The 26,082-nt window shown below is 38.9% G+C and overlaps 1 protein-coding gene across 4 annotated transcripts in view; it reads right to left on the bottom strand.

The window, feature by feature from the left end:
* The window catches only part of nlgn4xa (neuroligin 4 X-linked a), a 129,487-nt gene that overhangs the window by 25,420 nt on the left and 77,985 nt on the right, over positions 1-26,082 (bottom strand). For 3 of the 4 annotated variants that reach the window (XM_067493488.1, XM_067493486.1, XM_067493487.1), the window contains one exon: positions 1,310-1,495. The exons of the other annotated variant lie outside the window; for it this stretch is intronic. In XM_067493488.1, the coding sequence (XP_067349589.1) occupies positions 1,310-1,495 (186 nt within the window). The remainder of the gene's footprint in view (positions 1-1,309; positions 1,496-26,082) is intronic. 4 annotated transcript variants of the gene reach the window in all.

Genomic DNA, 26,082 nt, shown 5'->3' on the forward strand with positions numbered 1-26,082 from the left:
TAGCTGTATACTTGGTTTGGTTTGATGAGTCAAAGACTGTAACTGCTGTTTTTCAGGTAAACAAATCGCATATCGCACGCAATCAGGCTGAATGTGCGCTGTCATTAACATGTAAGAGACAGTTTCCACTGGTCAAAGTGTGACATGAAAACAGGGACACAGGCACATAGCTGTTAAACCTCCTCTGTCCTTTAAGGTGGGGAAAAACACAAATGCAGAAACTACTGTAAATGTCTTCATGACCAAATACATTTTATTCTGTCTCGTCTGGTTTCTGTAACCACACAGTCACTATTAATCTGTTATACCAGTAAACTATGTAAGGCGCAGATTGTATTCTGTTTTCTCATCACATTTTCTTGTTTAGGATGTATATAATGAGAGTAAAACAGCGCTAAAAAAATTTGCATTAGCAAATTAAATTCGTCTTTTATTTCCTGACTCCACCCAGTCTCATCCAGTATTTCGTGGATCATTAAATAACTTCAGCCTGATGAAGATAAAACATCAGCAGGCTACAGTTATGCTCAGTTAAAACCAGTTTTTACTTGGGAATTCAAACTGTTGCAGATGATTTAAACTGAATATCGTTAGATCAATGTGATCACAGTGATACATTCATATAAACCTTGTTTATGATCAGATTCTCCCATAAACACTGAAAGCAGCCCTTATGTCTGAACAGTAATCATCTGTGGAATTGCTCGATAAATTCATATTAACTACAACACATTTAGGAATCTTGAAACTTTATATTTGGGAAAAGTTTGCTGTTCTCATGCCTCTTGAATAATACTGTATATATCTTATAATCCAGTACCTTGTGGTTTACAAATACAGTAGTACTGGTACAGTATGCTGTAGGGATTTGTATGATTTGTACATGCACAAAGGAGCTGTAACTATGAGTGTAAGCTGAGCACCACCTACAGACCATATCCTACCATCATATGCCATCCCGTGGGACAAGAGAATTGCCGTGAGAGCGAGGAACTCATGTGGCAAAGACTGACCCTTCAAATGGGTACATCTACATAATTTCACATGTTTTTGTAGAAAAAAGTATACACTATGTATACATTTTCAGCAAAATGTAGCCTGTAATATGCTCTTTAAATGTTGTCATTCACATCTGCCTTATATGGAAAAAAATCAATAGCTCAGAGCTCACTGTTGACCTGCTGTGATGCACTGGGTGTTCTGATACCTGTTTATCTTGGCCATCATGTCATTTTTCCCATTTAGATATCTGACTACCACAGCATTAAGATGTTGGTTATTATGCATGCCTGTGAGAGCGCATACATACCTTCTGAGTAATGTGAAAGGGTAAGCAGGCTGACGCATGATGCTCCAGCACCAGAGCCAAAAATGGTCACTCTCTTTGGGTCTCCTTTAAAGGCTTGGATGTTTTCTTTGATCCACCTGAGAGCCTGAATTTGATCCAGCAGGCCGTAGTTGCCCTTGGCTGCCTGGTCTCCTGTGCTTAGAAACCCTGAATTGATAAAAAACAAACCAGACAATCAGATATCTATTTTTCTTTGTTTTTGATGGATATTTAATGTAGTTTAAAACATCTTAATAAGTAATGCTGATATATTTTAAAAATATCAGCATTTTTTAAATTCCATGAAATGAATTATGCAGTCTTTTACTGTTTTTGAATAAGTTAAATTGGTAAACTGGAAAATGGACTATGACTCTCAGTTTATCTAACAAATGTTCAGTATTGTGAAATGCAGGTTGTACTCTCAATGTACAATGGAGCCATCCTGTCTACTTGCTGTCTTTACTGATCTGGGTTGATCTCATTTAACAATTATTGCACATACATATATGAAAGCCTGACATGTCTTCTTCATTTGGGCCACAGCTCTATTATTGTCCAAAAACCATGAAAACATATCTATATTCTATACTCGTGCTTTTTTTTTTATTTTGACAGGATTTCACATTCACTACCCTGAGGCTACAAAAACTCACTACAGCACCAAATGTGGATTGACCAGCCACTAAAATAGTTTTAAGCAAATGCAATGTTTGCACATATTTACCTGACTGTAACTCTGTAGTTACATTTTATTTGAATTTTTATTTTTTCTATAGCTTTTATCCAGACTGTCAATAGTATATTTTAAACACAAACATTTTTAACTACAGTCAAAGAATGACTGTAACACCAATGAGACCATGGGTGTTTACAGGTTTAAAATAATTGCTTGATAGAATTAAATGGGCTACAGAGGTCACATATGTCTGTATTAACATCAGGAAAGGAAGAACTTTTTGACAGCAGAGATTAGGTATCATGCTGAATTGACTTTAGAAGAGAGCACTTTTGACAACCATATTGACAAGATTAAAATACCCACTTTGGCTTGTAGTAAAGTGTTATTTCAAAGGAGCTTTCAGATACTAAACACTACATAGCACTACATTATATTTCTTAAACATTATTTATGTTTAATGTCTTATTACTTTTGTTTTGGTGGTTTAATGAATTTAATAATTTCTTCACTCATGATCATGCCATCCAATATAATGAAGTATAACCGAAAAGCAGTTGGTACCTTAAAGCACCTTTATTTAATGAAATAAATGTGAGCAGCATCAAACACAGGGTGATAGTGAGGTTAAGATTTCCTAATATTTCATATGCCCATTGCGAGGTGATTTTTGCCACATAACAACTGTGGCAGCAGCAACTCTATAAAAATAGTTTGCTGTAGCAAAACTCACTGTCATAACAACCCCACAGTTGTGTATCATCACCTGACAGCACGTACAATGTTCATGATTACGAGAGGCAAGAGAAAATATTCCCCTTTCAAAATTAACTTTTAGACTTTCTAAAGGAAATTAAAGTTAAATGTTTTTAAGACTGATGTAAACAATGAAAATGTTTGCTTACTTACAATAAATATAATAATATTATAGTAATATACACAGCTTAATATACACCAGCTTAAGTGGACATTGGAGTGAAGCTGCTAAGACTGACTGACAGATATGCTGTCTGGTTGCAACACTGGAGATATGTAGGAATGTCATTCATTGTGACCTGAACCCAAAAGAACATGCAAGTGAAACACACTACAATTTAAAAACTCTCTCTTTCAATGATTTTTGAAGGAAAAGTCATTGGTGCTCTAAACCAGTTCTTAAGACCTGAACAAGTAAAACTATGCCTGTCCACTAATGTTTTTGCCACATTCCGATATAATGGTAACATGAGAGAGATGAGAATGTAAATAGTCACAAATCTGCCTGGATGCTTTAGTTCATGATAGAAAATATGGGATAAAATTAGCTGAAAATTTATAATTTATCATCTCTTTCCTTCATTTACATCCTCTGTCTCTGGAAAATAATACTATAATGTACACCAGTTTGTCTATATAGCATTCTGAATTGAGTTCCGTTCCCTTAAGTGCCAACACACATAGTCAAGTATGCAAAGGCCTTTGAATTTGATTTCACCCATGACTCCAGACATGGTCTGCCAAAAGTGATCCCTTCCAACACAAGACCAACATGTCTTGCATAAATGTCCATATCCGAAACTTGTTGACAAATTAGCAAATGCGTCTAAACCCATTAAATGGCTTTCTAAATGCTGCCACTGGGGGAACTAGTAGCTTCTCCTTGCCAGAACCTAAAGCTCAAGTAGCCAAGCCTGGCAGCAATAGCCTGTCCCTGGGAGCTGACCAGGATGGAGCCAGAGTAAATGACAAATGAGATCAGGACCGCTGGGTGAAAGGAGGGAAAAAAAAGGAGAGGTAGCCTGTGGATCTTTGATAGAGAGCAGATCCGGTTTGTCATGGAGAGGTGGTTGAGATGATAGAGAAAGGATGGAGGGCAGGAATGGGGGGGAGGATTACAACACCCCTGGCAGCCTCATACAGACTCCAAGATGACCACATGCTCTGGCACTGCTTTCCCCACTCCACATTCGCTCTCCTCCTCCCTCTTTCAATCTCATTTTTCTTCCACTCCCACTTTTTTGTCCCTTCTTATCCCTCACTACAAAGGAGCTAAGGAAAGAAGCATGCCTACCAGGCTCTCCTGCGGATGTGTGAAGATTAGTCAAAGCTTGGTTTAAAGCCCAATGTCCCAAAAATAGACTACATACATAACTAAGCCTATCGCCTAGAGATGCATTATGGACAACGTCTGAAAGAGGGACTTATCAGAAGCCAACAGGACCTAAAAATAAGCTGAATGTAAATTATGAGAAACATAAACATGTACAGATGTGGACAAAATTGTTGGTATCCTTCTGTTAAAGAAAGAAAAACCCACAATGGTCACAGAAATAACTTGAAACGTACAATAGAAATAATATAATTTACTGAAAATTAACTAATGAAAATAAGACATTGCTTTTGAATTGTACTTCAACAGAAGCATTTTAAAAAGCAAACTGTGACTGACACCAAGCTTCTGACAGTGGGCAGCACATTTTGCTTCAGAATGCCTTGATAGTCTTGAGATTTTATTGTACCCTGCACAGATTCAAGACAATTCCAGTCTCGCTTTTTTGGATTTGGAGTCCTCCGTCATCTTCCATTAAGTCCACTTTGGGTCAAACTAGCGATGGCGCGATCTGATGCTGATGTACCTTAACCTTGGAGTTCAGTTCTAATCTCTTTAGAAGTTGTTCTGGGCTCTTTTGTTACCATTCGCATCTGTCTTTTCAATTTTTCATCAATTTTCCTGTTGCAATCACATCAAGGGAGATTGGCTACAGTTCCGTGGACCGTAAACTTCTGAATAATATTCGGAACTGTAGTCACAGGAACATTTAACTGCTTGGAGATGGTCTTATAGCCTTTACCTTTAACAAGCATTTGTATAATTTTCTTTCTAATCTCCTTAGCTTTCTGTGGTTCGTGTTCAGTGTGATACACACCATCATACCCAACAGCAGAGTGAATACTTTTCACATTCTAAATAGACAGACTGACTGATTACACCTTTGAAGACACCTGTGATGCTAATTACAGGACACACTTTAGTTTAACCTGTCCCTATGGTCAAATTATTTACTAGTGTTATTTTCGTCCACGCCAGTTTCAATAGTTTATTTTTTAAAATGCTTCAAAACTAAAGACTGAATTTCATTAGTTAATTTTCAGTACATTTTTATTTATTAGAACTTTTGTCAGTTTCAAGTTACATCATTACAGTAACCTTTTCCCCATTTTGTTGTTACAGCCTCATTACAAAATTGATTAAATTCATTATTTTTATCATAATTATACAAACAATACCCCATAATGACATGAAAGAATTTGAAGTCTTTGTACATAAATATTCACTGCCTTTGCTTAATACTTTGAAGCACCTTTAGCATCAATTTCAGCCACAAGTGTTTTTGATTATGATGCTACAAGCTTGGCACACCTATTTTTTGGGGAGTTTTTCACATTCTTCTTTGCAGTACCTCTCAAGGGCCATCAGGTTGGATCGGGAGCATAGGTGTACAGCCATTTCAGATATCTCTAGAGATATTCAATCGGGTTCAAGTCGGGTCTCTGGCTGTGCAACTTAAGGACATTCACAGAGTTGTCCAATAGACACTTCTTTGTTATTTTGGCTGTGTGCTTAGGGTATTTGTCCTATTGAAAGATGAACCCCGGGCAGAGGTCCAGAGCACCCTGGAACAGGTTTTCATCAAGGATGTATCTGTACATTGCTGCATTCATCTTTCGCTCGAAAGCATAATGCTGCCACCACCATGCTTTACTGTAGGGATGTAATGGGCAGGTGGTAGGCCGTACTTGGTTTCCTCCAGACATGACAATTGGCATTCAGGCCAAAGAGTGCAGTCTTTTTGTCATTAGACCAGAAAACGTTGTTTCTCATAATCTGAGAGTCCTTCAGCGGGCTGTCATGTGCCTTTTACTGAGGAGTGGTTTCCGTCTGGCCACTCTACCATACAGGCCTTATTAGTGGATTGCTGTAGATTCCTCTCTCCACAGAGGAACACTGGAGCACTTTCAGAGTAACCATCGGGTTCTTGGTCATCTTGCTCACTAAGTCCCTTAACACTCGATTGCTCAGTTTGGCCAGGCGGCCCACTCTAGGAAGAGTCGTGGTGGTTCCAAACTTCTTCCATTTACAGGTGATGGAGGCCACTGTGCTCATTGGGACCTTCAATCTTGCATAAATTTTTCTGTACCCTTCCCCAGATTTGTCCCTCGATAAAATCCTGTCTCAGACAACAGGCAATTCCTTGGACTTCATGGCTTGTTTTGTGCTCTCACATGCACTGTTAACTGTGGGATCTTATATAGACAGGTGTATACTTTTTCCAAATCATGTCCAATCAACTAAATGTCCCACAGGTGGACTCCTATTAAGTTGTAGAAAGCCCAGACAAAAAATCAGGAGGGTTGCAGCAGGAAGGGCATCTGTCGTAAAAACACATGCCAAACTAACGTGCGGAACATGTTCCACTGTGGTGACCCCTGAAGGAACAAGCCGAAAGCCATTGATCTTTTGCAAAAATTTCAAACAAACCTATTTCACATGATCATTCTGGGCTAGACTTCTGGAGGCAGTGTATTTCAGTGACCATTGTGAATTTTTCTTTCTTTAATGGAAGGGTACCAACAATTTTGTCCATCTGTGTATACATGAAGGATAATGACAGGGATTTGGAAACAGCTATTTGTGAGTGCAACATGCATAATTAACAGGATGAAGGAGGAAGAAGTTGAAGTTGCTGTCAGTGTTGGGCTTGCAGGGAATTGTAACTTTTCAATTTTTCTAAATTAAAACAAAAATGTACTTAAAGATGCAGTGTAAATAAAAAAATAGAACAGCATAAGCAGGATGCACATTCCTTAATCCCATTGCAAAGGCAAAGACTGATCAGTCCACACAGTAACCTTACAAAGATTAGAAGGAGAGTGGAGTGGCAGAGGTGGTGGATCGGCTTGGTAGAAAAGCAAGACTCGAAAATTAGTTGTTGGCCTAAATTACTGTTCAACACAACACAACCAACTTTGTCATCAGTCTTAAGACAGTTGTCCCTCATCAATGATTTCCACCTGGGGAACCTCCTTTTCGTCTGTGGTAAATTATAGGTATGATTCTCCATTCCTCCAAATGCAATGATTGTTATTGTTAGATAATTCTATACTATGAATACTATATTCAATTTCTGCTAATAATCCCCTTGAACTCTTACACACTGCACCTTTAAAATTAAAAATTGCCAGTTTATATCCAAAATAGTGGAATACTTAAAGGTCGTTATAGAGGCAACTTTGAAATGTGTCTACTCATGTTTAGTTTCTTGTGACTCTGCAACATGGAATAGCTTGAATGTATATGGCTTTTGGTGTACAAAAAGTAATAAAACACATTAGCTGTACACACTGTACCACTGAGTGACATGTTTCTTTATTTTCAAACATGTGCTCAAAATATTAAGTTAGTAACATCTGTTGCCCTACAAATTACCATAACATACCTTTTTTTTGCTGTTGTCAAATGAAGAATCAATTCACCCAGTAGAGTGCTGTGTCTATCTAATGTTTGTGTAGTAATTTTGAAGTCTATGGCACAGACAAATAAACTAATCCAGGTTGCCGACTGATAGAAACTCAAGTAGAGAAAATCCAGTTTTAATGATTATTGCAAATAAACCTAAATAATTTTGCCCGTGTCAACATCTGAAAAATCCACTTGCATTATTCAACTCTCTAATATGGGTATTCCACAGAAACCACTATACAATACATAGATAGAGATAAATATATATTTGTTTTGGTTCTGTGGAATACGCATGAACTAGATTAGGCCCTGGCAATTTTATATAAATTTGTACTAAAGCTATTTAACAATTATGTTCTTGAAAACTGAGATTTTAGGGCCTCTAACCCAAGACGTCATAGCTAGCATGCAGCAATTTGGCCAGTAACTAATTAAGATTCCTGTTGTTTTTCACAGAAAAGGTTTTTGCTGTGCTGTTAGTGACCCTGTGATCTCTCACTGAGCCCAGAGAAAGCCCTTCATCAGCAGTAGCACTCCCACTGCTCTGGGGGCAACCATTAATCCATTCCCTTCCCTATTTGTATTAATGCTGCCTTGACAGTGGCTGGAAGCTTAATGTAGGTCAGTCACAACAAACCACAGAATGGACACAACCACAAGATTTAAATAGCACAGTGGCAGGAGGTCTAATCTAATCACACTGACACGATACTTCATACCCCATACCCCATCTAAAACTTGTTTTAGAGTATAAATTGTTAAAACATTATATTAAATTGTGAAGTTTTTTTTTTTTTTTTTAATTTGTTCAATCTAATGTCAGCAACATGTCTCAATAATTACGACAAGGTGATATTTACCACTGTGCTGTCATTTATTAACATTCCCTAAATATTTGGGAACTAAAGACCTCAATAACAATTGATATTGACCCCTTACTTTGCAATAAAACTAAAGATATATTGATCCTGGATACTTTGGATTATTATGGATCATTCTTCTACTATGGTTCCCTTATATTGGTACTAATTTTAACACATGGTTGCTTAACCAGCATAAAGACTTAAAGCACTATATTTTTTGTGTTGCACTGGTAAACTGTATTGATAAAATGTGCTGTAATTGTGTATTTTAGTGCTATTACACCTTTTAAACATTCCAATGCTAGTATTTGGACAGTTCCAAGGTCTATTTATCCAAACCTAGAAACTAATCCATCTGATCAGATTTCAATAAAATATTGTCAATAAAGTCAATCAAATATTGGCATTTTGGAAACACAGATTTCCACCTGATAAAATAAATGTGTTTGCAGAGACAAATATGAGCACAGTCACTTAGCTATATTGACTTTATCTGCACAAAATATCTGAGTTGAAATTTGAAATGAAATTTTACCAACTTCTGAAAATACCACCAGAGTGTTATCTAAATGCCACAATATGTAATTGTACACAGCTTATTGTTAAACAGCAGCAGCATCGAATGACAGCAGATCAGTTTGAGTGACACAAATAACACTAAGTGAAATAGCACTGCAGCTCTGTGGACAGACGGTGAAGTGCTGGAGCTTTGAGCACAAAAGATTCACAGGCCACAGAGCTGTATGACTCAGTGCTTGTGTTTAATTGTATTACATCACTCACACTGAAAATAGAGAGATTTCTTTCTTTTCTATTTGCTTTGTTTTTTGGCTCATATTTGCCAAAAGCAAACAAGAATGTGAGTTTTGTTGGATGCAACTGTATGAGTTTATGGTTAGTTTTCAGCAAACTCCCAACTGTAATTATTGTGATTAAAGTGATCATGTGTCTAAACCTTCTTCAGTAGTTACTAAGCAGCTTTAGATCCAATACTAACATGTTCAGAACTGGAAAATGGTCAACCCAAAATGACATCACAAAAAAATCATCACAAATTATAATCAGATTTGTGTTTTGGACTCTAAGTGTAAGAAAATATGGACAATCTCCTTCTGTGAAATAAGGCAGGTTGGGTAGATGGATGATTCACAAAACACAGGACTGTCACACAGGCCTGAGCTCAATTCCCGTGTGAAACAAGGGGTATTGTTGTTGCTGCAAAAGTCATGTGACATACATCATGTAATACATGATGAAATGTTAAGGAATTGCCTAACTTTAACCTAACCTACACCTCAGGTTTTTGTACTTTGCCATACTTTTTTCCATAGTTTATATCCTATGCAGTTATAGATAATGGGTGGATGACTGTGTCCGCCTTGGCCACATTACAAATCTTAACTCATTTGCACTTATCATTGTGGCCACATACTAATGTCAACACATCAACAACAATAGGAAGAACATGATGATAAAAACGAAGAAGATAAAGATGATGAATATGTGTTGGATTGAAATCCTCTCACAGATCAGATCCAGAAATTGCTCTGATAAGCTTGTCTTTTCTATTATCTCACTTGGAATTTTGCTGCTCATAAATTAAAATAAGTGAAATTAGCAAATTATTTTCAAATGTGATGCTGGTGACAGAAAGAAGAATGTCTAATGTCTGTGTCACAGCTATCACAGCACACAGCAGAGTAATCACAGCGAGACAGAGAAGTAGACTCTACAGCTGCTGACTGATGTCGTTACACTTAGCGAATAAAGATTATATGCATCCAGGTTATATGGATCAACAAAAATCTTTTTCAACTTGTGGCTTAAATGCAACTCTAATCCCTATCTTAGGTGATGGTGACATTCTGAAGTTAGCTGCAAGATCAGGATTTGTACGATAAATGCGAAAGTGCTAATACAAATTAACCCTTTTCAGCTTGAGACTTGATGGCCTTAGTTCATTTTCTGTTATTTACTGTGTTGACTATGGCAAATAATATTTTAGCCAAGCACATCCTGCATACTCTGCTAAATTTATATTACACTTATATCCAGAGTTTCTCCCATGACTACTACAACTAATATTACATCAGTGGCTTTTGGCTTGTCCCTTTCAGCGGTCTCCACAGCGGCACATGTTCCACACGTTGACTTGGCATGAGTTTTTAGGCTGAATACCCTTCCTGTCGCAACCCTCCCATTTTATCCGGGCCAGGGGCTACCTTGGTGGCTGGGCAGGGCCACACCTGGTAGGGTGGGAATCGATCCCGTGGTTTTTTACATCCCAACCCGATGCTCTACCCATTGAGCCACCAGCTACTACTACCTCTACTACTACTAATAACAATAGTAGTAGTTCTTCCTCTTCTTCTTCTTCAATTTCTTCTTCCTTATCCACTTCCTCTTCTTCTTCCTCTTTCACTTGTCCCCTTGTCCAGCATTCCTCATTCTTCTGTCTTTTTTGTTCCAGCATTTCTCCAATGACTGAAGTTGACAGTTAACATTTTAAAAGCTGACAATATATGTATGAGTAAATAAATTGGGCTTCTCTCTTTCCCACATATATCTACATATACTGTACATACATGTAAGCCACTCTTGGGTAAGTACACCTCCCTCTAGGTTCGAAAGGAGCCGTCAGTGCAACAGTCACCAAACACAACATGAGCCATTGATGAATTTGCCAACTGCAACTTTAGTTTGCTTTATATACATATGTAACAATACAATGAAAAAATATATTCACAGGAAAATAAAATTGGGCCCTTTAACCAAAAAGTTAGTCTTTAATAGTGTCTTTTTTTCATTTAGTGATCACTTTAGTTAATATAGAATGTTCTCCTCGTGAGGATTTTCCACCGCAGTTTCTAATAAAGTCAAGTCAATGTCTGGTGGCCTAGTCTTTTGGTCAAGATCGTCTGTATGTCAAATTTGGACAGGTCAATATTCTCTGGGATGCACCCTTGTCGGGTGTTCAACTGTGTACCACTCCACTGACTGGAGCAATCCTACCATAGGCAGGCCACTCATCCAACTATTCAGCTGCCATGTGGATGCTGGGTTCCTAAAGATCCACTGGGAGGCTCGCCATCTATGGAATCTGTAGGTCTTCTTTGCTTGAATTCCAGATGGTTCTCATTCCAATAAAAGACCTGACCTGCATTTATAAACAGGCTCATAATTTCTGTTCTGCTTCCTTACATATGTCCTATGATCCTTAGGCATATACGGCAATGCAATTAATAACAACCAAATTTACATTCAACTGCACCCAACCTACGTATGACCAGAACAAACCTATGAGCAATAGACATACAGCATTTAAATTAAAGACCCCACCCAGTAAAATAAGCTGAGATTTATGGCAACTAATGTAATGTAGAACATACTTTTAAATGTACACCACAAAACATGTTCATAATTCAGATTTATCATGAAATGACATGACAATTATGCTCCTTGATTATGCTCCTTGAACAGAGTAAGTTAGCAACATTAATTGCAAGTACTCAGCATCTTCATGAAAGAGGAACATTTGACCAAATTTCTCTTAGATAGTATTTATTACTATTAACACACTCTTTACACTTCAGTAAACGCTCCCAGATGAATAACATCTGTACAGAACGGTGCTAAAATATCAAATTAATGCTTGAATATCAAAATAACTAACAATAATAACACAGCAATAGCAAACCATGCTTAGGAGCTAGCTTACCGAGACAAGAGAAGTAGGAAAACGGGGTTCCTGACATCGGGCAGTTTCTGCATGAAAACTTTGCTCTTTCCTTTTCCCTTTTTGGACTTTCTGACTCCAATTGTTATTTTGACATGAATATTATTAGCACTTCCCAAACTCAACAAGGTAACATGAGCAATGCTCTTTTCCCTCTCTCGTGTGTGCACTCTCTCGGAACGGAAACTGCACTGTAAAATTTCCGCTCATAAAAATAAATTAACTTGCTTACATAACTTCTGATAATAAAATAAAATAAGAAACAAACATCAACATGAAGTTGATTTTTAATTTAATATTTTGTTCTACCTACTTCTATTTTAACCCCGTCTTTGCAACCGAGTTACATACAGGTTTCAGTTTTGTGGTGAGTTTATAACTAACATTAACAGGCTGTAACAATGTAATATTTCAAGCACAAGAAACTCTCACACATTAACCTGTACATTCAATGGAGAACAGAACATATAAACAGATAACAGATCTTCCAGTCTCCTTATCATTATTGATCAGTGAGGCAAGTGTCTTGGCAAACATATTTCTGTTCGGAGGCCACAGAATTGATTTGAGACAACTGACAAGCTAGTTTGGAAGGAGTGTCTAATTGGGAAGATATAGAACATTCTGAAAATGAGGGTCATGTCCCTGTCAATTCTGAATCTAACAGGGAATTTCATGAAGACGAGAGATCCTCATCCAACTTGTATACAGAAAAAGCTAGGGATAAAAATGCACTATTAATAAATATATCTAAATATTAGATTTTCTATTAAAAAAATACAAATTTTAACAAGACATTATGTAAATGGTTCAATTGAAAATGAAGTTATTACTGGCTTCAAATACATTTTTGCAGCTGATTGTCTTAAACCTCCACCAATTATGCAAGCTTATTAGACCCTAAACAGTGAATGTATCAACCAAATATGAACACACTGTCACACAGTGGTTAATTTGGTACCAGCAAACCTTTTAGACATTTAGGCTTGGATTTTTTAAGGTTATAGACACATTTTGTGGTTCAGAGCAGTAATGTGAGATATTATCATCTGGGCATGAAAGAAATTGTGTGTTGACATTCTCAGTCAGTGGCAAATTCGCAGTGGTGGAAAGTACTTAGGTCCATTTTTCACATATCTGTACTTTACTTAAGTAGATTTATTTATGGCTTCTTTGAATTTTACTCCATTACATTTAAGAACAAATATCTATACTTTTTACTGCACTAAATTTCTAATTAAAGTTGTGTCACACTTTGCAACCACATAATTTTTTACAACATAAGTAGTTTAGAAAAAAAATTAAAACAGCGTCAGATCCAAAAATGGCTTCAAATAACAGACAGAGAAAAAAGTCAAGTATTTTTAGTACATTAAGTACAAAATAAACATGTACTTACTTTTATGTAAGTAGAAATGTCAGTGGACCTTTTCTTTTTACTGAACTGAGGATTCCTTGTACATTATTGTTTGTGTATTTGTACTTTTACTAACCTCATCCACTATTTCAATTTTGTTATCAAAAAAAAAAAAAACATGTTTCTGACTGGTTTTTATCAAAAAAACAAAACAAAAAACATTAAATTAACAACTAATTTATGCATTTTCACCTCATCTATAGTTTTATTACAGAAGGGAGGGATAGCTCCTATTAATTTTATGACAGTAAAAAGTAGTTAATTTGTGCTGTCCAGAAAATAATCTCTCCCGCAGCTCCCAAATGACATGTTAATTATCAAAAGTAGTAATAGGAGAGAAATGGTTTGGGATAAGCAAGGTCAAGTGAGCTCTGCCGTGGCCTCAGCCAGATATGAAGTTGCCCACGAGAATCTACTGCCCTAAATCAAGGGACAAGGGAAGGTGAAGAGAGGACAAAAATTGGGTTTTGGTTGGATTGGTAACAGCACAGCAGTGTTGCAAATGCACCACATCTGTTAGAGCACATAAGCCCATAAATTGGAGGATCAAATCATGGCTGATTTTAGATGACAGTAGAGCAACAAGTCACAAAAAAAATGACAGGATGTAATGATAATGACTGAAAAAGACAAATGTAGACATTTCTCTACAACTGCAAAGTGGCCATGCCAGGCTGCCTTGAATAATGCCATCCATCACCTTCAACAATACATGCGCTGCAGTTGTGTCTTTCTGTGTATTTATTACACGGCTAATAACTACTTTAATGGTACTGCCTTAAATTTTTCCATTACTGAAACTATGGGAGGTAAAAACACACTGATCTCTGCACATTCACTGGTAAGAAATGTCAGAGTACAATTTCTATATAATTCACAGCAATTTCTGCATTTTCATAAAGTTATGTTAGGAGATATACATACTTTAAATTGTAGTAAAGAAAACACTTCCTGTTGTTCATACTCTCTTCATGCATTTTTTTCTTTCAGAATAGATTGTTTTAACAGCAATAGTTTTATACTGTACTTAATTTTCCTTTACCAGGCATTCAGATCAAAAAGAAAGAATTAAACATTTAAAGAAATCCCAGACTGTGAGAAATGGCATGGGTATGTTTCATCAGGTAGAGGTGAGTTAAAATGTGATCAAAAAGAGTGTAAGTATATTTGATCATTCAAATCAAAACACCACTATATAAACAATCACTCCAAATGTCTCTTATCAGCTGTCATCACTCTAATTATTCTCTCTTGATAAGCATGAACGACCTCCAGTGGAACAACAAAGGTATAATTTTTTATTCTGTATAGTATGACTTTGTAATTTTGTAAATAAATGACAATTACATAAAGTTAAAAAAATAGAATACTGGCAGGCTGCACAACTGTGGTGTAAATTAAATTTATGTTGAAAAATGTATGTTCCTTTCAATTCACATGCCTTACATTAAACTTCCATATAGGGAGATGCAAACTTAACCCTAAACAATAATAATAATGCACATTCAGCGTAACAAAAAATAGGTACAGTAAAATATTGAAAATAAAATTGCTGAATTTGAATTAAAGGCTATTACATATGTTGATAATATCCAGATAATATCCATTTACTCAGGTTTTCTTTAAAGATGAATCTGTGATGTTCTTAGAGCTTTGTTAAAAAATGAGACACTGGCTTCTTGAGAAATACTTCCTGAGTATGTTGTTTGAACTGGTCAAAAAGGAATAAAAAAAGGAAAAACGATAAAAAAAGGAAAAGGATACTGTTTACCACTTGGTGACAACATGGCATACCCCCCTTTCTTTTTTTTTTTGTCAGAAGGCAAAGCATAAGACTCTGAATCTGAAACTTCGTGTTCAACTTGAGTTCAGGACATAATCAGGATTTTAATAATATCTCCAATGGATGTTGAGAGCAGAGTCAGCCTATCGAACCATCAGGTGATTAAAACCAAACTTTAACAGAACTAATACATGAGACACCTTAATGTATCAGTAATGATAGCTAGAATTCCATGTGAGCTGCTTTATTGGAACTGAGGCAACAATAAAACCTGCAGAAAATGGGTATTGTGGCTTTTTACTGTCATAAAAACATTAATGGGTTGAGGCTTTTTATGGATTTTGATGAGGACAGAGAAAAAGTAAAATTATCTTTAAGGTCACCTAAGATCAAGTTTTAATAGTGCAATAAAACGACAACTAAGAATAGCCTGAAACTCAAGGTAGGAAACCTTTGATGGCAGCTTAAAGTCACTCACCAAGAATGCTCATCCATCCCATAAGTTCTTCTCTCATAATATTTCACTCAATGGTCCCAAAAGGCAGATGTTGCCCAGCTTAATTATTTGAAGATATGTGTGAAGCAGGTGAACAATATGCATCTGTTGTCTGGGTTTTTCTCCTTTTTAGTAAAAGCCTTTGATGAGATGTAACTTCTCTCCAAATAACAAGGCAGGCGTCATCTCCTTGTTCTTTACTTTGACAGTGAGATGAGTCAGTTTTACACCATCAAAGGGAACAACAGAGAATTAATTTGCTGATCTGGAATAGGCCAGCTGGGCATAAATACAGAAATCTATGGATGTATTCAGTTTCTAGCTGCGTTAACAGCATTAAAGGTGGTGTGAGGGCTGCCTTGACATCAGGTACTAATACCAATCAGTAGTTTCTCATTGGATGAATGAATAGAGTTTTTAGAAAAACTGGGACACTGTGTACAATCTAAATAAATAGAGAATGCAATCATTCGCAAATCATTTAAAACTTACATTTGATTGTAAATAGAAGTAAACTAACATCACTTTTTTGTGATTTGGTTTTTATATATGCTTATTTTAAATGTAATGCCAGAAGCATGTGTCATGTTATTTGGCAATAGTTCAGCAAGATTCCTCACTCTATGAAAAAAACCCAACAAATGCAAGATCACATATGTTGGATATTAAACTGTGAACTGATAACATGTCAGGAGGTTGTTGGACATGGCATTTATGATTTTCAATAATAATTTCAAAATATTGCTTGTCAGAAAAAGGACAGTCTCCCACATCACCATTTTACAGGTCAGAGCAGTCCTCGAATGGCTGGTCCCTGCAGGAAGCAAGCAGCTCCAGCACTTCCTTGGCTTTGCCAATTTCTACCAGCACTTCATTAGGGGCTACAGTGGTGTGGCTGCACCGTTGCAGGCTCTATTTGCCAAAATAAATAAATAATCACTTCAAACAAAATCCAGAAAAGTTGTTAGATTTTCTGAGCTGGAGCTCATGTAAAATGGTGATGTGGGAGACTGTCCTTTTTCTGACAAGCAATATTTTGAAATTATTATTGAAAATCATAAATGCCATGTCCAACAACCTCCTGACATGTTATCAGTTCACAGTTTAATATCCAACATATGTGATGGTACATGGTGCACACAGCATGAGTAACTTCCACATCTGTGAAGGCATGTCAAGGTCTTGGAGTTTTGTGCTTTTGTTATTATTGTTTTAACCCTCTCTGCAGACTGGCCGCCCTCCTTCCCTGTCATTGCCTCATCCCAGATTCGTGCTGTGGTGGGAGGTACAGCTGCCCGCACTTGTCACTGATTGGCAGTAGCCTTTTTAACCCTGCCCAGGGGCTCACTCTTAGGAATTCTTTATGTTGGCCCTCTGCAAGTACTTGGTCTGAACTGTCTATGTTCTAAACGGCTGTTTAGTTAACTTTTATAAGTTATTGGCCTCTTGTGTTAGCTATCGTTACCCCTCACTCTCACAGGCACTTTTAGTTTGTGTGTCCAGCCTACGTTACTCCCTGTACTTGCCAGTCTCCAGGCAGTTCTCATTAAAACATACTTACTCCCTACCTCAGCCAGTGTGTGTGTGTATTGGTTCTGCTTTTGGTTCAAAGTCAGGGTTACTGTATCATTACAAACCACCCATGTTTAATTAGTGTTTTTGATTCGTTGGCTCCCCACCGTATCGCAGCCTCCCAGCTGACTGACTCAGACTGTCCCAGGGAACTTGCACGGTCTCGGACTACACGGTTGAGTTTCGCACGCTGGCTGCCAGCAGCCGGTGTACCGGTTAGGCATTAGTTGATGTGTTTTATGAAGGTTTGGCTGGCCCCGTTAAGGATGAATTGGCCGGGCAGGAGTTTCCGGCAGGTTTGAAGAGTCTTATTGAGCTGGCCTCGCGGATCGCTCGGTGTGTAAGAGAGCAAGTCCGGGAGTGCCACAGCGGCCATAATCTGGAACGTCGCTCTCCGCCCCGACCTGCGGGAGCCTGCACTACATCCGAGCCTCACCCCCCACCGGAACCCATGATGCAGGGCACAGGCAAGTTGTTGGCATCGGAACAGGAGAGGCGTGTGGAGGGAGGTCTTCGTTTTTATTGTGGAGAGTCCGGACACCTCATCAAGTCCTGTCCGGCAAAAGACGGGGCTCACCAGTAAGGGGGCACCTGGCGAGCCACATGTCACCCTCAAGACTGGTAGAATTCTCTCCTGGAGCCAATACTGTCTGTTGAACTGTCTGCATGCTGCTACTGTGTGTTCTCCTTTGCCTAAGTCTTCTCCAGCTCCTCCAGACCTCCCTACTGTCCTTGCTGAGTATCTTGACCTCGGTGCCGTCTTCAGTAAAGCTAAGGCACAATCCTTACCACCTCAACGGCCCTATGACTGCGCCATTGAACTCCTTCCTGGTGCACAGCTGCCCAAGGGCCACCTCTACCTCATCACGATGCCAGAGCGAGAGGCAATGGAATGGAATCTTGGGGAGGGGCTGGAGGTGGGCATCATCCGCTCATCCTCCTCCCCTGCCGGTGTTGACTTCTTTTTTGTGGGTAAAAAGGATGGAGGACTCCGTCGCTGTATTGACTATCGTGGATTAAATCAGGGCACTGTATGGAATACATACCCACTACCTCTCTTACACACTGCTTTTGACTTGTTAAAAGGGGCTAAGATAGATCTCTGCAGTGCCTACCACCTGGTGCACATTAGAGAGGGATTCAGCATTCAACAATCACAGTGGCCATTTTGAATACTTGGTGATTCCTTTTGGTCTCACTAATGCTTCTGGTGTTTTCCAAAAACTGATTAATGATGTACTCAACGACATGATCCATCGCTTTGTTTTTGTCTACCTGGACAACATTCTTATTTTCTCCACAGATACAGTGAGCCATGTACAGCACGTCAGAGCTGTCCTGCAGCAACTCCTGGAGAACCAGCTTTTCGTCAAAGCTAAAAAGTTTAAGTTTCATACCACCCAAACCACATTTCTCAGCTTGGTTGTCTCCCCTGGGGCCATCGAGATGGATCAGTGCAAGGTCAGAGCAGTCCTCGAATGGCTGGTCCCTGCAGGAAGCAAGCAGCTCCAGCACTTCCTTGGCTTTGCCAATTTCTACCAGCACTTCATTAGGGGCTACAGTGGTGTGGCTGCACCGTTGCATAGGCTCACCTCTTCTAAGGTACATTTTGTCTGGGATGAGAGTGCTGCTAAGGCATTCTCAGAACTTAAGCGACGTTTGTCAGGTTGTCCTACTGGTTGCCTGTTTGTGCCACCCGCTTTACGCCCTCAGGTTCTGAAGTTGGGACACTCTTCTCGTCTGGCTTGTCATCCTGGGGCTACACGCACCACATTTCTGGTGGCACAGCGGTTCTGGTGCCCCACAGTTTCCCTGGACATTAAGGCCTTTGTGGCAGCCTGCCCCATCTGTGCCCACGTTAAGATGCCACGGAGATCCCCCGCAGGATTCCTGCACTCTCTGCTAGTACCTTCCTGGCCATGGACTTTATCACTGGGCTTCCTCCTTCTCAAGTTAACACAGTTATACTAACCATTGTCGACAGGTTTTCCAAGCTAGCTCATAATGTGGCCCTGCCTAAACTGCCATCGGCAGCGGTTGGTTAATCCTATCTGAACATTTATTCCATTTATATGCCCTCCCTGTAAACATTGTGTCTGACAGGGGCCCACAGTTTGTTGGTGGCTTTTGGAGGGAATTCTGCAGACTCCTGGGGGTTTCTGTCAGTCTGAGATCAGGTTTCCACCCTCGGCCAGGTGGAACGATACAACCAGGACCTTGAGACCACGCTGCGAGCCTTATGCTAAACGAACCCTGGGTCCTGGTCTTCTCAACTACCATGGGCTGAATATGCCCATAACTCCCTCGTCACATTGTCCAGCTTCTCCCCTTTCCAGGCTGCCACCACTCCGAGCCCCTGCCTTTGTGCAACGTTGCCAGTGTACGTGGAGAAAGTTCTGTACTCTTTTACTGAAGCGCCGGAAACATATCTGCCTATCTGCCAATAGACGCCGCACTCCTGCCACGGAGTACTAGGTGGGAGACGAGGTGTGGCCTGTCCTCACAAGATGTGCCTGTGAAGGGTGGAGCGGCCGCTTCCTCTTCCCCTTTCCTCTAACCAGAGTCATCAATCCCGTTGCTGTCCGACTGGGGAGTCCTCTCTACGGATACACCCTGTGTTCCACGTTTCTAAACTGAAGCCTTTCCAGGAGAGCACGCTTCTGGCCCCTGTTCTTGACCCTCTTCCTGCACAAGTCGTGGATGGGGGACCTGCGTACACCGTCAACCAGCTCCTCGCCTCCAGGAGAAGTGGTCGGGGACTGCAGTATCTGGTAGACTGGGAGGGCTATGATCCAAAGGAGCGCCAGTGGGGCTTGGAAGATCACTATATGCATACATGGTGCATATTACATTTTCTGTTTAAAAAAAATAACTAGTAGTTAAAAATGGCAAAATGGCAAAAAAAATGGCAAAGGTAAAGATATCTTGAATTTTATTCCCTGGTAGGTGTACATGCTCCAAAACCACCTGCTTCCAATATTTTCAACACACCTTTCAAGAGCCATTATCTGTTATCAGCACAATAGATATTAGCCAGTAGGTACCTGCTCCACATACTGGGAGAGTCCTGAGGTAATTATCATTCAAAAGTATGTGTTACAATGCAATCTGATTTAGGAACAAAGAAAATGTAGGTTAGGGTTAGCAAAAGACTGTGGTTTGAGTTGAAATAAAGTCATAACACGGACTAAATGGATCAAAGAAGAAACAAATAAGTGTGTTTTATTTCAAAGTTCAGTGTTTGTCACCCCTTATATTAGCTTCGCTAGCTTAGCAGTTATCCGTTAGCAATGGCTTCTCTGTTTTCCTCTGTCTCTCCTTCTCTCACTTGCTCGGTGTGTCTCATGTTCAGTTTTTCCTCTGCCTCCTTTAGTGATAATGGTATATGTAATAAATGTAAGGTTTTTGCAGCTTTGGAGGCAAGCTCATGGAATTGAAAGCGCAGCTCCGCACCATGGAAAACAATTTGGCTAGTCAGGCCCCGGTAGCTCGTGAAGGCCAACCTAGCGTAGCCCGTTAGCTGTCCCCCATCAGTTCCCGAGCAGCCGGGAAGCCAGTCCGGCTGGGTGACATTTCATAAGGGATCTAATGCTAAACAGACGTCTAAGGTTTACCATCAGTCGGTTCACGTTACTAATCAATTTTCCCCACTCAGCGACACACCCGCTGAGAAACCGACTCTGGTAATTGGCAGCTCTATAGTTAGAAACGTGAAGTTAGAAACTCCAGCGGCCGTAGTCAAATGCCTCCCTGGGGCCAGAGCGGGCGACGTTGAATCATATTTGAAACTCCTGGCTAAAGATAAACGTAAACGCAGTAAGATTATTATTCATGTGGGAGTTAATGACGCCCGATTATGCAAAACGGAAGTCACTAAAATGAATGTTGAATCAGTGTGTAACTTTGCCAAAACAATGTCAGACTACGTAGTTGTCTCTGGACCCCTGCCAAATCTGACCAGTGATGACATGTACACCCACATGTCGTCATTCAACCACTGGCTGTCTAGGTGGTGCCCAGCAAATGACGTGGGCTACATAGACAATTGGAAACTTTTGGGGGAAAACCTAGGCTGATTAAGAGAGATGGCATCCATCCTACTTTAGATGGTGCAGCTTTCTTATCCAGAAATATGGCCGGTTTTACTAGACAACCAAACGTATGACAATCCAGAGTTGAGCCTAGGATGCAGAGATCCAGTCCTACACGCCTCTCTGCAGTATCCTTACAACCGTCACCCCCCACAACTCCCACATACCTATAGAGACTGTGTCTGTTCCTACCAACTACATTACATAAACCAAAAACGAAAACAAGAGGAGTTAATCATGATAACCTAATAGAAGTTAAGACTATCCCTCTTACAGAACAAAACCCCAAAACTTAAATGTGGATTATTAAATATCAGTTCTCTCTCTTTTAAATCTCTGTTAATAAATGACTTAATAAGCGATCATCAAATCGATTTATTTCGTCTTACTAAAACTTGGTTGCTGCAGGAAGAATATGTCAGTTTAAATGAGTCAACCCTCCCAAGTCATATTAATTATCATGTTCCTAAAAGCACAGGCCGAGGTGGAGGAGTAGCAGCAATCTTCCATTGTAGCTTATTAATAAGCCCTAGACCTAAACATAGTTATAACTCATTTGAGAACCTTACGCTTAACCTTTCACACCCAAACTGGAAAACTCAAAAAACACTATTATTTGTTATCGTGTACCGTCCCTCAGCACTGGTAAAAGTCACCAACGAGCTTCTCATGGCATCAGATAATGGGCTAGTCTGTTCTGTTAGATCTTAGTGCTGAATTTGATACCATTGATCACAACATTTTATTACAGAGACTGGAACATGAAATTGGGATTAAAGGAACTGCACTAGGTTGGTTTAAATCTTATCTATCTGATAGATTTCAATTTGTTGATGTCAATGATGAATCCTCCATGCACACAAAAGGTTAGGTATGGAGTTCCACAAGGCTCTGTGTTAGGACCAATACTTTTTACTTTATATGTGTCTCCTTTAGGCAACATTATTAGAAAACACTCCATAAATTTACATTGCTATGCTGATGATACCCAGCTATATTTATCTATGGAACCAGAATCAGTTAATAAAGTTTCAAGCATGCCTACAAGGAATAAAGGCCTGGATGTCCCACAATTTTTTACTTCTAAACTCAGACAAAACTGAAGTCATAGTATTTGTGCCCATAAATCTCAGAAATATGATGTCCAACCATATTTTTACTCTAGATGGCATAAGTCTGGCCTCCAGTACTACTGCAAGGAACCTTGGAGTTATTTTTGACCAGGAATTGTCCTTTACCTCACATATAAAACAAATCTCTTCCAGCCGTCTTCCAGCTATGGAACATTGCCAAAATTACATTACCAAAACATCCTGTCTCAAAGTGATGCCGAAAAACTGGTCTATGCATTTGTTACCTCTAGGTTGGACTACTGTAATTCCCTAATTTCAGGATGCCCCACTAACTCCCTAAAGAGCCTGTAATTAATACAAAATGCTGCAGCAAGAGTGCTGACTGGAACTAGCAAGAGAGATCATATTTCACCTTCACCAACTTCTCTCCATTGGCTTCCCATTAAATCTAGAATAGAATTTCAAACCCTGCTTCTTACATATAAAGCTCTGAATGGTCAGGCTCCATGATATGTAGAAGACCTCATAGCACCATATCATCCCAGCAGACCACTTCGATCCCAGAATGCAGGCCTACTTGTGGTTCCCAGAGTTTCCAAAGGTAAAATGGGAGGCAGAGCCTTTAGCTTTCAAGCTCCTCTCCTATGGAATCAGCTCCCAGTTCAGATTCGGGAAGCAGACACCCTCTCTACTTTTAGTCTAGGCTTAAAACCTTCCTCTTTAATAAAACATATAGTTAGTTATAGTTATGCTGCTATAGGCTTAGACTGCTGGGGGACCCACCCCCCGATGCACTGAGCTCCTCTCCTGCTCTTGACCCTTTCTCCTCTCTTCTCACCCCGCAATTGTCACCACTATATGTCATTAACTCTGTGTGTTTTTTCCCGTAGTTGTCTTTGTCCTTCTCTGTCCCCCTCGCTCTGTGTGTTTCTGCAGGTGTCCCCGGCTTCAAGCGTGCAGCTAATGGTCCTACCAACCTGCCCGATCTTTTGTTGTTACTTTTTGTTGCTCTGTTTTTTTAAATTTACATTTAGTCATTTAGCAGACGCTTTTATCCAAAGCGACTTACAAGTGAGGCACAAGGCAAGCAAAAATCTAAGTCAAGAAGAAAACATCAAAGCAAAGTCCTATCAGAAAAGTGTTCACAGTTCACAAGATGCAAGTGCGAGAAAGAGCAGAAAGGATTTTTTTTTTTTTTTAAAGTGCATAGTGAAGATGCGGGAATTGTTGGGTTCTCTCTATACATCTTTATAATCTTGACTCTATTCTGTAAAGTGCCCTGAGATGACTTTGTTGTGAATTGGCGTTATATAAAAAAGAATTTAATTGAAATTTAATGTTTATAACAATGAATGTAGATAGCAGATGGTCAAGAGAACCATACCACTGCACATGATAAAGACTGCAAGAGCAGGAGTGAATGTTATCCAGCTGTATCTGTGCCCTTTTTTAAAAAAATGTGGCCAAAGCACCCGCTAAAGCACATATAAAAGGTGCCTTTTTTAAATGATATCTCCACTATGATTTGATGCATGTCTAAGTTGTTAAAATGTGACCAGCAGGAACATAAGCTGATTGAAGTAAACCAATGTGAAATTCAAGGACAAGAAGGAGAAACAACTGAAACTAACATTTACTGCACTGCAGATGCTAAAACGAAAAAGCTTCCTGCTCACTTGCCCACCTTTCCACCCTTAGCAAAAAGCTTCCTGGGATATACACTGAGAGCAAAAGCTATCAACATACGAGGAGATAAAAAGAGTTGGGGATATTCTCCTGCAGAGCCCCTCTCAACTGTAGAAAAGTGCAGTTGGTTATACATCTTTTCAGCCGCGTCGCTACCCCAGTGGTCCACCAACGTATGTTCATTAAATTCTGCAGAGCTAATTAGAATCTATTTGACATCCGTGGGGAGACATTTGCACAGCTTGCAGAACTGCACAAACAATTCACGGGCACAAGCAGCCATGCACACTGAAAGCATTTGAAATGGGGAAAGCTGCCGTTACTGCACGCAAGGTATTGTAGGGTAAGTAAATAAAGCCTGTGAATTTACTATTTCTACATAAACAACATAAGAAGCCTTACATCCAATATATATCTTTGTTTATTTGTATCCTCTGGGTGCTGACTCAACTACTCACTAAATGTCCAACAGAATGTAAATCCCATAACTTAACATTTAAGGCTTGTTGACTGATTCATCTCATGCCACCCCTGATCTGGACTGTACAGAGGGCAGTTGTATAGTTTGTCCGGCTGGTAATGTAGCACTATTAATAGCAACTTAAGGGTTTGCCCTTATAACGTTCTGGTAGAGAATGTTTACCAATAAGTCTGAAGATAACTGTTTTAAAGAGAAATATTTTATTATATGATTTTGTTCCATCTTATAATTGATGATTTTTTTACAAATACACAATCAAAGTGTTAGTTTGTAGTCATGAAGATAACAATTACAATAAACAATGTCTAGATGCATTTTTTAAATATTTCTATAGTATTTTTATATATTATTTTATAATTATCAGCCTCATCATCTGTAATTGCAAAATATGTATCTCATAATCACGAGAAAACAAAGTCACAATTACAAGATCAGAATCTTTCCTTTTGGAAGAAACATTCTTACTAAATATTTTTTTGTAATTATAAGTTATTTTAATTATTGCATAAAACTCCGAATGACATGGTCTGTATTTCATAATTATTATAAAATTAGTTTGTAGTTACAGATGCAATGCCTTGTTTTACAATGGCAAGTTATAATGTACCAATCTCATAATTATAGTGATAATTATGAGATTTGGACATTATAATAATTGAATGATTATGAAATTATCCCAATTATTCAAATGCTTTTTTTACTAATACTGAGATACACATTTCATATCTAACTACAAGAATATGTAATTTCTTTTTCATATTTTATGAATAACATACAGATCTTATAGGAGTCAAAATCATTGTGAAATTTATCCAATCCATTATTGCAAATCAGAATTTCTTTTTTTACTGTATCTCTTTAGTAATTGTGCTTGAAACTGATGTGAAACTGTGCTCTTCTCAAAATCGTGCTTGTTGCAAAGTGAGTGAGTGTCACATGCAACAATCAATCCTTTTATTCTTCTCTTGAGTCCTGCTTTTGCTAGACTCTAACACTGTAATTGAAGTTGCATACCAGCCTACAGGAGTAACAGCACACAGGAAGTTGCTATAGAAGAAGAAAGCATGCAAAGCCAAAAGTTGCATGTTAAAAGGGGGCACAGGAAAGCTTGGCTTGAGCTTTCCCAACCAGTGAACCACTTACCCACAATGAGGCAGGTGCTTGGATGATGCAGTTTCAAAAAATGTACTGGCTACAATGATGTAGTTGCTGTGCACACAGGGTTTTCCACCACTGCAGGATATATTCTGCAGGATAGCCATGATATTTTACAAGTTGCAATGCGGAACCTTTTTAGATCTCTGCTTATTTGTTTGACATTGAGGTGATTCTGTCTAATCAGAGAAAACAAGTGTCAGAGTAGAGACTGAATGCTGGT

The sequence above is a fragment of the Channa argus genome, chromosome 23 (assembly GCF_033026475.1).
Source record: "Channa argus isolate prfri chromosome 23, Channa argus male v1.0, whole genome shotgun sequence".
In the NCBI taxonomy this organism is placed as follows: Eukaryota; Metazoa; Chordata; class Actinopteri; order Anabantiformes; family Channidae; genus Channa; species Channa argus.